Below are 14,830 nucleotides of genomic sequence, written 5' to 3'. Positions count from 1 at the left end.
GGATCTGGAGACAGCTTCACCATAAACTTTGTATGTAATGATGATCTGTATCCGGGTCAGCTTTCCTTCAAGAGAGAAGAGATCAATTCTGAAATCCATCTATACCACACTTTCTTTGATTTTGAGACGGCCATGGCTTGCTCCCCGGCCCCGGTGGACTGTCAGGTTACAGGTTAGAGGTGATCTGCTCATTGAGCTTTTGGGTGTTTTCTGATTTAAGGGCTTAATGTTCAGGAATTTTTTTTTCCTTCCGATTTTCTAGATTCCCAAGGTAATGAATATGATCTGAGTGACCTTAGTCGGGAGGATGAACCGTGGATTGCTGTGGACACCTCTGACCAAAAAGATAAGCGAACGTTTTATCTCAACGTCTGCAAACCTCTGCCGACTACTCACGGATGCTCAGGCAAGTCTAGGAGTTTTACTCTTTTCTATAACTCTTTAGGTTAAGTTCACACTGCTCTTTTTATCCGTTTTTGCTAAAAACAGATGCATTCGTGTGCATTGATCCGTTTTTTCCATTGACTTCCATTATAAAAAAAAAAGATCAAAATGCATCCGTTTTTTTAAGCGTACACAAAAAAAGGATGGCCGTTCATCTCCATGACCGCTGTGACTGTACTCAGACGATGTACTAGTACAATAGCTCAAAGATTTAAACAGTGATTTTTTTTTTTTAAGGAGTTTTCCCACTCAAACATAACTTTTGATACGTTGCTGCCCATGGTGACATTAACAATTCCTTCCATACTTGTTATTATCTATTCAGTCTCCTTCCCCCAGTTCTTAGCTGCTGCTTTCTGCTGAAGACACCAAAATCTGTGTGTGACCCTTTCCCTCTGTCTCCCCCTCCTCCCTTCTGAGACGGCTGATGTAAACAAGCCCCTGTCAGGCTGTATCTGCAACATTGTAGCTTTTTTTGTAATGCTGTGAGGGATAATCGAGGTGAGCTCGTTAGCAGTTTGACCTCAGAATAACCCTCCCGAAATTACAAATAAGCTACAAAGTTGCAGATAAAGTCTGCCAGGGACTTGTTTACATCAGTCTTCTCAGAAGGAAGGGGGGGGGGTGAGGGGGAGACAGAGAGAAAAGCTCACACACAGATTTTTATGTTTTCAGCAGAAAGCAGCAGCTAAGAACTGGGAGATGATAGATAATAACAATAATAGATAATAAGTATAGAATGAATTGTTAGTCTCACCATGGGCAGCAACATATGATAAGTTTTTTTTATATTGGATTTCCCCTTTAATTAGATTATTATATTTTTTATTTCTCATTTTGTGTATAGGGGGAGCAGTCGGATCCTGCATGAAAACCTCTGAGAATAAAAACCTGAACCTTGGCTACATCCAGATGAGTCCGCAGGCTTCTGATGATGGATCCCTCACTATAGTGTATATGAGTGGGGACAAGTGCTCAGATAAGAAGCATTACTCTACAAGGATTATCTTTCAGTGTGATCACAATGTGGTATGTATTGTTTTTTTTTGTTTTTTTTATTGTGCAATAATCTCAATGGCAGTTTTCCAATATAAGGTCATAGGTGGTGATGTAGACGCTAGATCCACTGTATATGGCACCTGCCAGTGGAGAAGCTCTCTGCTCTATGGGGCCAGGGACCATTTTTTAGTTTGTTTCAATCAGGGACGTGATGATTAGAGATTTGGACCAAGATGTGTTTATCTGCTGATCCAGCCTAGTGATAGCGCTGAAGCCTGAATCAGTGTCCCCTGGTTGCAGGCAGTGGCGGTTTATAATGTGGGTGGTATAGGCGGCAGCCTGAAGCTCTGGGGGGTCCCATTGCCACCCGAACCACCCACATCTGATCTCGCTGCAGCTGCATAACACGCAAATCTGGTGTCAGAAAGTTATACAGATTTGTAATTTACTTCTATTTAAAAATCTCAAGTCTTCCAGTACTTATCAGCTGCTGTATGTCCTACAGGAAGTGGTGTATTCTTTCCTCTCTGCTGCCACCTCTGTCCATGTCAGGAACTGTCCAGAGCAGGAGCAAATCCCCATAGAAAACCTCTGCTGCTCTGGACAGTTCCTGACATGGACAGAGGTGGCAGCAGAGAGCGCTGTGCAGTCAACCGACTGCATACTGCCAGAGTTCTAATGCGTTTTGCACTAAACCAAGCACCACAATGCTCGATAGAGTATCCTAGCTCAACACTAATCTTAATGTGGGGGGCGTTCTGGAAGCCACCCTCACCCCCAATCCAAATCTTGTGCTATTGATTCATCTGGTTGTAATATACAGGCATATAACTGTCGATCTTCTTTTTTTTTTTTTTTTTTTTTCTTTTCTTTACAGGGGTCTCCTATGTTCCAAGAGCAAGAGGGATGTGAATATGTCTTCTTATGGAGAACGTCAGAGGCTTGTCCGGTTGCTAGATCAGAAGGTGGGAAGAATTCATATAAGGGGGTTGGAGCATAATAAAATGTTTCTATATGTTAAATATTTTTTTGTTTGTTTGTTTTAGCTGTTATGTTTCGCTTACTTCCCATGTTATGTGACATTTTACTTCTATACAGGTGACAACTGCCAGGTTAAAGACCCAAAGTATAACTATGTCTATGACCTGCGGCCACTTGGAGAAAAGGTTGTAGAAGTGGCGGATAGTGAATATACATACCAGCTCAAGGTTTGTGGCGAAGTTCCTGGATCTAAATGTTCTGCCCAGGCACCAGCCGGATCAACCGTGTCGTCCTGTCAAGTGAAGGGTAATAACGGAATGTCAGCAGGTATGTTTCCACATATCACACACACTTCTATCAGTTATAAAATGTCACCTTTTAATGGGTAGCTCCATTGTAATTATATTGTTATATATTAAAGAGGTACTCCAACTGGTGCCAGAGAGTGCCACAGATTTTAAATTTAATTCTATTAAAAAATCTTAAATCTTCCAGTACTTTTCAGCTGAGCTGCTGTATGTCCTGCAGGAAGTGTTTTATTCCCTCCAGTCTGACACAGTGCTCTCTGCTGCCACCTCTGTCCATGTCAGGAACTGTCCAGAGCAGGAGAGGTTTTATATGGGGATAAACTGCTGCTCTGGAAAGTTCCTGCCATGGACAGAGGTGGCGGCAGAGAGCACTGGAATGAATATAGACTGGAAAGAATACATCACTTCCTGCAGGACATACAGCAGCTGGAAGACTGGAGATTTTTTTAATAGAAGTAGTTTACAATTATTCTAATTCTTTCTGGCATAAACTTATAATATTATGTGGACGTAGTGGTGACCATGTAAAGTAGAGATGAGCAACTATGAGGCTTAAAAATGTTTTTGTTTTTTATTTGTTCTACGATGGTCCTTGACTTCCAGACATTTGATTATCTGGGACCTGTTAGGTGTCATTGATGCTGGATAAAGGAGAAGTCTGTCTGATAATAAAATCCAGCAGCCATCGGGGGGGAAATTGATTACAAGTACTAACTTACCTCTCCCCGTGCCTGTGGTGTGTGGCGGCTGCGACGCGCATTTTCCCCCAAGTTGTGATGATGTCACGTCTTGGGGGCGGCGGCTGTCCTGGCTGATACACTGGCTGCTCAGCCAATCAGTGACTGGAGCGGCGTCCATCAGCCAGGTTGTGACTTGTCAGCTCCAGGAATCCCACGGCCGGCCGTGCCACTCACCACGGCCATTTACATGTATCGTAAATGGAACATGTTGATATGTTTGCTAGTGGTTCCATAGTTTAGCCTTAGGATATATGCCATAAAGGTCTTTGACCCCCAGATATCAGTAGAATGGCCGTCCTTGGCCCACACACTGAGCGGACTGCTTTATCAAGGCAAATACTGACTGTAGCTTTTCCCATTCGAGTTTATGGAAGTTACAGAAATCACCTCACCTGGCAGATCAGTGGGCCGGCGTCATTGCTCGTCATAAGCTGACATTACCTTTTGCGTCTATTCATTTACAGTGCATTGTTTTCATCATCATTAGGTTTGACCAATCAGAAGCTGGTATATGAAGACGGGATTATTATGATAAATTACACAGGAGGAGCGATCTGCCACAATAAATATCAACGCTCTACTCTTATAATATTCCAATGTGACAAGACGGAAGGAAAGGTTTGTGTGGTTCATCAGGCTTTGCTGTCTAGTGGAGGGACAGATAACGTGTAGACATCGGGATTAGATGCTTTATCTGGAGGCCAAGTCGTCACACTGAACACTTAGTCATGTTCCACAAACCATTGCCATACAGTTTTTGCAGGGTGCATTAACTTGCTATAGGAGGCCACTGACATTAGGGAATACTGTGACTACTTATGCAACAATGCAAGTAGTACATGTCAAAGTTACATCCACATGAATGCAGGTTTCCCAGCAGAACATTGGACAGAGCATCACACTATCTCTTGCTATTTCTTCTCCAGGTTGTGGACAGGCACCTGACCTTCATACTGTGCAAAAGAAAAAAAATAAACTTTCATTTTGATTCATCGGACTAAGCAACCATTCTCCATATAGCTCCGTGGTCCAGTCCAGTGTGTTGTTGCCTATTGTAGGCATGCCTGTGATTTTAAAGAGTCACTGAACCAGTCGTCTCGCCGTCACAATTTGGCCCATGTCTATGTCTCTGATCCTTACATTTGCCCATTTTTCTTGCGCCCATCACCTGACCTTAAGGGGCACTCCAGAGATCCCATAAAAAATAATATAATGCACAAAAAGCATATAGATGCACTCACCGATTCCCCACTGATTGTTTGACACCTTTCCCACCTACGCTGCTTCTAGCCCCAAATTCAAACTTTTACAAATCATCCCAGTTGTACAACAAGGCACCTTGCCAGCAAACTACATCTCCCAGCATGCATTGCATTTCAGAACTAACTGCTGGGTTCCCTCCCCTGTCTTGTAGTATCTGCCCACTGCTGGCTCAATCTGCTTTTGCTTTGCACAGTAAATACAGTATGTATCTATTCATCTGCATAGAGTAGAGATGAAACAACAGTGTCTCCTTTCCCCTATACTTCTCAGGAGAGACTGTTGTTTCCCCGCACCTTGGACAGTTGATCACATTTTGATGTCAGTGGTGGGTGGGGTTACAAATGAGGTGTTACAGCTTGCCTGGCAGCAGAAGAGATGGAGATCATGTGACCTCTGTCTCAGAAGGGAGGGGGAGGACAGAGGAGTGGAGACAGAGTGGAGCAGAAAGTGAGGATTTTCTGCAGCTTCAGGGAGTCAGGATGTGCTTCAGACAAACCGACCAATTCATGTAATAGAAACCTATTACACACAGGCTTAGATTATGGGTGAGGATTGAACAGGGTTGTATCTTTCTTAACCGGAGTTCCCTTTAACATCCTAGTATATCCTATCCCTTCACAGATGCCATTGTGGCGTGGTAGCCCTTGTGACTCATATTACCTGATCCGTGTATTTCCTCATGGTTGTGCCAGTGTAGCAGCAGAGCCCCTATATATCCTATTTGCTGTATTAGCTGGGTTGCAGGTGTAAGGTGTGGCTGCAGCATTCTTCACCACCTGCCGTCTATGGGACCGAAAAGTTCAGTTATCAAAGTTCATTTCTTTTTAAATTGCAGCCTGAATTTCTGAAAGAGACTCCGGACTGCATCTACAAGTTCCAGTGGCGTACACCTCTAGCCTGTCTGCCTTTTACTCCCATTGACTGTGCCTTCAAGTAAGGATATGTTGTTATCAGGGTGAACATGTTATCATGTGATGCTACTAATCGGTTTTAACCCTCCTCTTATATTTGAACTAATTAAATTACGTAGATCTCCCTGTTTAGCTGTTAGTAGTTCACCAACAAAATAATCAGCTGGTGCCAGATATTTGTAATTAGTTCTTATCAGCTGCTGTATGTCCTGCAGGAAGTAGTGTATTCTTTTCAGTCTGACACAGTGCTCTCTGCTGCCACCTCTGTCCATGTCAGGAACTGTCCAGAGCAGCAGCAAATCCCCACAGAAAACCTCTCCTGCTCTGGACAGTTCCTGACATGGACAGAGGTGGCAGCAGAGAGCACAGTGTCGGACTGGAGAGAATACACCACTTCCTGCAGGACATACAGCAGATGATATGAGAAGACAACATTTTTTTTTTATAGAAGTAATTTACAAATCTCTGGCACCAGCTGATTTGAAAGATTTTTTTTTTTGTGACACATTTTTTCATCACATTCCTTTTTGTTAGTGTTAGTGTTTTTTATTTTTAGGGACGCACTTGGAAGGTCATACGATCTGTCACAGCTGTCACATTATGATAAAAACTGGGAAGCCGATTCTTTGACTGATCCAAACATCAAGTACCGCATAAATGTGTGCAGACCTCTAGTGCCAGAAACTGGTAAGACTTCTTATTCTTATTTTTTTTCTCCAAAAAATATTACTGTCTTTTGCAGTAACCCTTGACATGCCCTGAGACACCTCTGAAGTTACTCATCGCACTGGATCTCTCCAACACTCAATGCAATCCTGAGATACAGCCAGGGGGGAGCACGTGGTAGTGTGCTCCACTCCCCGGCTAGCAGAGACATGTCTGAGCTGTACACTCTAATGGTGTGTTTACTTTGAAGCCAAAGCCAGAAATGGATTTGAAAAGTGGAGAAATCTCAGTCTTTCCTTTTTGACCTGTTCCCTGGTTATAGTCTGTTCCTGGCTTTGGCTTCAAAAATCTTTTCGATAAATCTCTCTGTGTAAACGCACCCGAATAAAGCAAACTCTAATGATTGACAACTGGGGAAAGAAATGCACCAAACCCCCCTGGCTGTGTATCAGAATCTCGGTGGGTCTAAGGAGTGAATCTCAGGACATGTCAAAATTTGCTGCAAAAGTGACATTAAAATTATTTGGTTTATATGTTGAATTATCTGTTGCATTTAAACGTTATTTGTAGATGGTTGCTTTTTAATGGTATATATGTATGTATACTTGTCCTGTTAGTTATCAATGTGATATGGCACTTAGTGTGATCTTTTGTTTGAAGGGCCAGCTTCATGCCCCCGAGGCTCTGCTGCCTGTTTGTTGGAAGGTAACAAGGCTACAAATCTGGGAGAACTTGTATCCAGTCCACGATGGGACAGTCCAGTGTCTGTGCTTCACTATGAAAATGGGGATCGTTGCCCTGATGGTATAAGAAATAGGTCAACAACAATAAGATTCATGTGTGACTTGAATAAAGTGGTAAGACAATTGGCGTAAAATAGATTTTAGCAAAATAAAAAATAAAATAATTTTATATATATATATATATATATATATATATATATATATATATATATATATATATACATACACTTTTCCATTATCCAGGTATCAGGACCTCAGTTAATCAGTAACTTACAGAACTGTGACTATAACTTCCTGTGGATCACAGCCTCCGCGTGTCCGCTGACAGTCAGCACGCACGATGAGTGCCGAGTGAAGAATCCAGCTACAGGTAGTGACATGTTCCGTTTGCAGTGTGTTTTTTAGTAATCGCTTAATATTCTAGAACTTTACCATTTTATAGACGGTGGCTACAGAATTTGTTTGTGGTAAATCGTAACTGTCACTTAAATGTCATTTTTCAGAAGCTCTTTAATAGGTTTTATTACGTAAAAGAGTTTCCTTCTGTACTCAAAGCTGTTTTCCTACCTCCCCCCTCACTTCAAAAGAAGCAGGATTTCTGTGTCCATTATGCTCTATGGAGAGGGGAGGGGTCGAGGGGGATGAGAGAGAACCGAGAGGAAAAAAGGCAGCCCTGCACAGCACCTCATCCTGCAGTCTTCTCTCACCAAGTTCCCAGATAAGCACTGATCTTTCTGACAAGTGAATCCAGCTTTTTATCTGCCCAGACAGTCTCCAAACTGCAGGGCTTTTTCTCTGCTCTCCTTGCTCACTCATCCCCATCGGCCCCTCCCCCCTCCATAAGTTATAATGGGAACTTGCTCCTCTGTAATGAAGAGAACTTTGCCTGATAATGTACAGATTAGTAGGAAGTAAGGGGCGGATTGGGAAATAGCTTTTTGAGTACAGAAAGAGGATTTTTGCCTAAAAAAAACTATTACAGAGTTTCTTAAAACCGTTTGTACTATTGTTTTCTGCTAAAAAGATGTATATGACAAATACACTTTAAATATTCACTGTGGTAAGAAATATGTACAATGACTTGTTGAATTACTGACAAAGTTCATACGATGATCAGATAAGTTAATATCATAACTGGACTTTTCCAGGCCATGAATTTGATCTGTTATCGTTGTCAAGCAAGGACGGTTATCTTATCGGGGATCGTGAAAGGTCAATACAATTAAACATCTGCAGTGATATTAAAAACAGTCCATGTGGAGCCGGAGTCGGTAAGTGCAGGTCCAGTTACTGTTACATCCATAGGAAATATGAATCTTCCAATCAGATTGGGCTCTATACAGGAGTCCTACCGCATATGTAAGTGGGCAAAGAGCCGACCATATGGCCCAATCCACAGAACTTGGCCTGTGTGGATGCTGGACGTGACCTCTTCTGGCTGCCAGTCAGCTGTTACAGCAGCCTGTTATAAATGCTCTTAGTTAAAGGGGGAACCTGACATCAGCTTCATAGTATCTGAACCACGAGTCATGGGAACGATCGCTGTGGTTTCTATGCCGGCTGCAAGTATTGAATGACAGATCTCTTCTATACCCAAACAGGGAGAGAACTATCAATCAAGGCTTGTGGTATGCAGGGACCGCCCCAATGACTTGTGGTTCATACAGCATAAGACTGTGTTCACACATTGTATTCTTTTTTGACAAGAATGGCCATTATTGCTGATTATAACAACTTCTTGTTCTTGTAAAAAAAAAAAAAAAATACACTGTGTTGAATCCTATGGGGAACAGCGGCCACTGTGCACACAATGTATTGCACAAAGGCAGCTGTTCCCCTATGGCTGTAGAAATATTTGACATGTCTATTATTTCTGGCCGGCAGACTGTGAACAAAGGCCGTTCACAGTCTGTTCAAACAGTGTATGTCAATGGTTAATTGAATTGCAGGCACACCAAAAGGTGCCCGCAATGCAAATAACCAATCAGTAACGTTCCTGAGGCCGATAGGGCAGTATCATGTGAAAATGCGGTCTGTGTTGCGCTGTAATACAACGGCCGTTTTATTACAGCACACAGCTGCACGCTTCTCCCTGCTGGCTATATCTAGTCATCAGCAAGACCCTAATCTAGCTAAACTCTTCACCTGTCTGTGTGACATGCTTTTTTTTTTTTTTTTCTTTTAATTGACAGTAATGCTGTAAGGAGAACTAGCAGCAGGTTAGAAGAAGCTTTCTTGCTGTTATGTTTAGTTTTCTTACTTTTATCCTCAGTGCCTTTTTCCAGCAATCCTATGTAATATTAAAGGGGTTATTCAGGCTTAAGAAAACATGGCCGCTTCCTACCAGAAACAGCACAGCTCTTGTCTCCTGTTTGGGGGTATTTTTCAGCTCAGTCCCATTGAAGTGAACAGAGCTTAATTGCAAACCGCTCTTGAACTGGAGACAAGAATGATGCTGTTTCTTAAAGAGGACCTGTCACCCCCGGTGACAGGCTCCTGACCCCCCATTAGAGCCCCCTATACTCACGTGATCCTGCCGGGTCCCGCTTCTGGAGATGGTCGGGTCACTAAGATATCAGCCGCTGCAGCCCGGCGCGCTCCTCAGATGAGTCCAACGCTCCAACGCTGATTTCTCCGTGACTCGACCATCTCCAGAAGCGGGATCACGTGAGTATAGGGGGCTCTAACGGGGGGTCCGGGAGCCTGTCACCCCGGCACTTTGGGTGACAGGTTCCCTTTAAAGGAGAAGTCCAGAGAAAATCATATAATTTCCCAGGGGGCAGGAGCAGGGAGGAACATAACAGGCAAGCTCTACTTACCTCTCCCCGTGCCTCCGCTTACCGCTCAGGGACTTCTGGATATCGTTCTAAAGGGACATCATGAACCCGGCTAATGGACAGCCTGCTCAGCCAGTCAGTGACATGGACAGGACACCGCTGCAGTCACTGATTGGCTGAGCGGGCTGTCCATCAGTGGAGTTCTCCTTTAAAGAAAGCGGCCATGTTTTTCTAATTCTTGATAACCCATTTAATGTGCGAATTAGGTGATTTAGTTTGAACCTTTATTTTTGTACTTTTGTCCAATAATAATTATTAGTCTTTAACGGATGACTAGTGAGGTTGTGCTACTAATGGTTTTGTGTGCCGGACAGGTGTGTGTGTATCAGAAGGTGCGAAACATATAAATGCAGGGAAATCGCAGAGGCAGATCACGTACGTGGACCAGGTGCTGCAACTAACGTATGAAGAAGGCGACCAGTGTGGAGCCAACCCCTTGAAGAAACATCGCAGTGTCTTTACCTTTGTATGTGGAGCCAATACAGCGGCCGGCAGTCTCCCCTCATTGATGTCCTTTGCTGAAGACACTTGTACGTGGCAGTTCTCCTGGAATACACCGCTAGTCTGTGAACAAGAGGTGTGTATGGTGATCCAGCTTATAGCGGGGGCGTCACGTATCATCGGGAAAGGGCTTGTCTTTATATAGAGGATTAAGATTTTTCTTTGTATAATTCAAGATTATGTAATTTTCCAAAACTTTTTTTTTATATTCAACTCTTATAGCAGCCTTCATTGTTTCATTCCATTGTTCCATTGGTTTTTCTTTCAAATCAACTGGTGCCAGAGATTTGTAATTTACTTTTATAAAAAAATCTAGTCTTCCAGTACTTATCAGTTGCTGTATGTCCTACAGGTAATGGTGTATTCTTTCCAGTCTGACACAGTGCTCTCTGCTGCCACCTCTGTCCATGTCAGGAACTGTCCAGAGCAGCAGCAAATCCCCATAGAAAAACATGTTAACTTTACTGTTGGCACTAAAGTCAGTGCTTATAGATTTTCTCTTTTGTAATATGTTCTTAAAAAACCTAATAAAAACATTGAACCAGAAAACCTCTCCTGCTCTGGACAGTTCCTGACATGGACAGAGGTGGCAGCAGAGAGCGCTGTGTCAGACTGGAGAGAATACACCACTTCCTGCAGGGCATACAGCAGCTGATAAAAAATAATCAACATGAATTACAAATCTCTGACACTTTATGGCACCAGTTGATTTGAAAGAAACCATTTTATTGGTTAACAACCCCTTTAAACAATTGTTTAATCTGTTTGTGGCACAGATCCAGTGCTCCGTTAGAAATGGCGCCTCCCTTATTGATCTGAGTCCGCTCATCAAGCGCATTGGTTACTATGAAGTCCTGCAAAGCACAGAGAAGGAAGGCTCTTCAGATTTCTACATCAACATTTGCCAGCCGTTAAATGATATAGTAGATGTGAAGTGTCCGCCAGGGGCGTCCTCCTGCAGAGTCTCCGCTGGTGGAGAGCCCATCGTAAGTTCACAATTTAATGGCAACTTGGACGTGGAAAAATTATTATGTATCTTGGAGGTTATCTCGGTTTGCACTAAATTTTGATCTTTGTATATCGTTCAATATGTATATAATGTGCTGTCAGTTTCCAGATCACAAGCAGTGTATACTTACCTTCTGCACTGCCTGTGATCCCGCTCTACCAGCTCTCCCGTCTTGTGTCTCCAGGCCCCGCCTCCTTCGACTGTCATTCTGGAGATATAGCAGCAGACAGAGGATGGGAGAGCCGAATTCTAGATCACATTGATATATATACGATACATGTTAAAGCCTGCTCTAAAGCCAGGATCAGGCTTTTTACAGCTCCTCAGTTCATGGCTGTCACTTTTACGCGGGCCAATTATTGGTCTAAAGAGCGTTTCTGGCAACACGTCTGCACAATCTGTCTGTGTAAAAGGCCCCCTATGTTTTTGGAACTATTTTGAGATATAAAATGTTTTCTAATGTCATGTCGATTCACGTGCAGTTTAGTAGTTTTTTGCCTTTTTTTGTTCATAATTTTTTCCAAGTCCCTAAATACTATGTTTGCAGCACACGTAGCCTAATAATGCACATAACCTAATACCGCAGTGCACATAGCCTGATACTGCAGCACACATAGCCTTATACCGCAGTGCACATAGCCTAATACTGCAGCACACATAGCCTTATACTGCAGTGCACATAGTCTAATACTGCAGCACACACAGCCTTATACTGCAGCACACATAGCCTGATACTGCAGCACACATAGCCTGATACTGCAGCACACATAGCCTGATACTGCAGCACACATAGCCTGATACTGCAGCACACATAGCCTGATACTGCAGCACACATAGCCTAATACCGCAGCACACATAGCCTAATACTGCAGCACACATAGCCTAATACCGCAGCGCACATAGTCTAATACCGCAGCGCACATAGTCTAATACCGCAGCACACATAGCCTAATACCGCAGCGCACCTAGCCTAATACCGCAGCGCACATAGCCTTATACCGCAGTGCACATAGCCTTATACCGCAGTGCACATAGCCTAATACCGCAGCACACATAGCCTAATACTGCAGTGCACCTAGCCTAATACCGCAGCGCACCTAGCCTTATACCGCAGCGCACCTAGCCTTATACCGCAGCGCACCTAACCTTATACCGCAGCGCACATAGCCTTATACCGCAGCGCACATAGCCTAAAACCGCAGCGCACATAGCCTAAAACCGCAGCGCACATAGCCTAAAACTGCAGCACACATAGCCTGATACCGCAGCACACATAGCCTAATACCGCAGCACACATAGCCTAATACCGCAGCACACATAGCCTAATACCGCAGCACACATAGCCTGATACCGCAGCACACATAGCCTGATACCGCAGCACACATAGCCTGATACTGCAGCACACATAGCCTGATACTGCAGCACACATAGCCTGATACTGCAGCACACATAGCCTAATACTGCAGCACACATAGCCTAATACTGCAGCACACATAGCCTAATACCGCAGCGCACATAGTCTAATACCGCAGCGCACATAGCCTTATACCGCAGCGCACATAGCCTTATACCGCAGCGCACATAGCCTAAAACCGCAGCGCACATAGCCTAATACCGCAGCGCACATAGCCTAATACCGCAGCGCACATAGCCTAATACCGCAGCGCACATAGCCTAATACCTCAGCGCACATAGCCTTATACCGCAGTGCACATAGCCTAATACTGCAGTGCGCCGCTGTATCTATACCAGACTCTGCAGAACAGCTAGCCATGTGAAGCAGCAAAGAGGTTGTTTTTGTAAAAGTTGCCTAATTTCTCCATTTTGGAAGCTTGAACATGTCGGCGGCCATTACATAGAAATAATTTTTCCTCTTCATTGGCCTCAATATGTTTTTACCTTTTCATATAAATCACAGGACATTGGCCGCCCATCAGGTGCTCCACAGATCGATCCAACTACACAAACTGTTATAATAAAAATGGAGAGCCGGACGCTGTGTGATACCGCAGACAAGGGGAAGGGAAACTACTCCACCACTATTGTCTTTCATTGCAACAAAGGCACCGACCTGGTAAGTCTGTCCTACGGTTTCTTCAGAAAGGAAGTGATTGGATCCATGTGGCAGAAGAGCAGTAGAAGGATGTATACTATTGCTATAACTAGGCTCATATACATATAGACAGTATGTGGTCCACCTCTAACTTTACCAACTCTGCTGTGTGGGACAAGCCCTTTAAGTTTCATTATTTTGTTCCATGATAAACTAATTTATTTTGATGTACGATTCATCCACAGGGAACACCGAAGTTTGCCCAGCTCTCTGAATGCAACTATTTGTTTGAATGGGACACCCCATTAGTGTGCCGGGATGAGGAGAGCGTCTCGGGGTGTTCACTGACTGATCAGCAACTACAATACACTTTTAACTTCTCCAGCCTCTCCAAAGAAACATACAATGTAAGAAAAAAATGGATGTAATACATGGGGGAGGGGGGGGAGGGGATCCTGCTTTGTATAGCGTTGTGTGTTAGCATTATGATCGCTGTGTTCAGCAGGCTTTTCCAGTGAGATGTGATTACGACCAGCCTAAAATGAAATGTTAAAGGGGTATTCCGCTCAAACATAACTTTTGATATGTTAATGCCCATAGTAAGACCAACAATCCCTTCCGTACTTGTTATTATCTATTCAGTCTCCTTCCCCCAGTTCTCAGCTGCTGTTTTCTGCTGAAGACACAAAAATCTGTGTGTGAGCTTTTCTCTCTGTCTCCCTTCTGAGACGGCTGTTGTAAACAACTCCCTGGCTGGCTGTATCTACAACATTTTTTATAATAATAATAATAATTATTATTATTTATAAAGCACCCTTAATTCCAGAGCAGGATACAATAGATAGGGGTAACAAGCAGGAACAGTACAAGATCAGGACACATTACATGAGGGAAGAGGACCCTGCCCGCGAGGGCTTACAATCCACTTTTCTTTCTAATGCTGGGAAGGATAATCATAGTGAGTTCATTTCAACTTTACTTCAGATTAACCCTCCCAGCATTACAAAGAAGCTACAAAGTTGCCACAGAGACTTGTTTACATCAGCCATCTCAGAAGGGAAGGGGAGGAGGGGGAGACAGAAAAGCTCACACAAAGATTTTTGTGTCTTCAGCAGAAAGCAGCAGCTGAGAACTGACGGAAGGACACTGAATAGATAATAACAAGTATGGAAGGAATTGTTAGTCTCACTATGGGCAGCAACATATGAAAAGTTATGTTTAGGTGGAATACCCCTTAACGACCGCGGGCGTATATTTACGCCCTGCCGTCGTTAAGGACGTTCAGAGCGGGGCCGCACGCTCTGAACCGCGGCGGTCCCGGGTGCCGCTTGTAGCCCGGGACCGCAGGTATTAGCGGGCACGGTCCGATCGTCGT

At 43.7% G+C, this 14,830-nt stretch overlaps 1 protein-coding gene across 1 annotated transcript in view; it reads left to right on the top strand.

Annotated features, from left to right (window-relative positions):
• IGF2R (insulin like growth factor 2 receptor) overlaps nucleotides 1-14,830 on the top strand; it is a 79,012-nt gene that overhangs the window by 48,624 nt on the left and 15,558 nt on the right. Inside the window, exons 23-37 of the mRNA XM_069955435.1 lie at nucleotides 2-172; nucleotides 263-406; nucleotides 1,292-1,473; nucleotides 2,321-2,408; nucleotides 2,542-2,751; nucleotides 3,960-4,090; nucleotides 5,571-5,668; nucleotides 6,203-6,333; nucleotides 6,973-7,169; nucleotides 7,299-7,425; nucleotides 8,204-8,326; nucleotides 10,207-10,469; nucleotides 11,170-11,379; nucleotides 13,321-13,476; nucleotides 13,701-13,862. Coding sequence (XP_069811536.1) covers nucleotides 2-172; nucleotides 263-406; nucleotides 1,292-1,473; nucleotides 2,321-2,408; nucleotides 2,542-2,751; nucleotides 3,960-4,090; nucleotides 5,571-5,668; nucleotides 6,203-6,333; nucleotides 6,973-7,169; nucleotides 7,299-7,425; nucleotides 8,204-8,326; nucleotides 10,207-10,469; nucleotides 11,170-11,379; nucleotides 13,321-13,476; nucleotides 13,701-13,862 — 2,393 coding nt within the window. The remainder of the gene's footprint in view (nucleotide 1; nucleotides 173-262; nucleotides 407-1,291; nucleotides 1,474-2,320; nucleotides 2,409-2,541; nucleotides 2,752-3,959; nucleotides 4,091-5,570; nucleotides 5,669-6,202; nucleotides 6,334-6,972; nucleotides 7,170-7,298; nucleotides 7,426-8,203; nucleotides 8,327-10,206; nucleotides 10,470-11,169; nucleotides 11,380-13,320; nucleotides 13,477-13,700; nucleotides 13,863-14,830) is intronic.

The sequence above is a fragment of the Dendropsophus ebraccatus genome, chromosome 15 (genome assembly GCF_027789765.1).
Source record: "Dendropsophus ebraccatus isolate aDenEbr1 chromosome 15, aDenEbr1.pat, whole genome shotgun sequence".
Taxonomy (NCBI): domain Eukaryota; kingdom Metazoa; phylum Chordata; class Amphibia; order Anura; family Hylidae; genus Dendropsophus; species Dendropsophus ebraccatus.
This window is presented reverse-complemented; position numbering and strand designations above follow the sequence as displayed.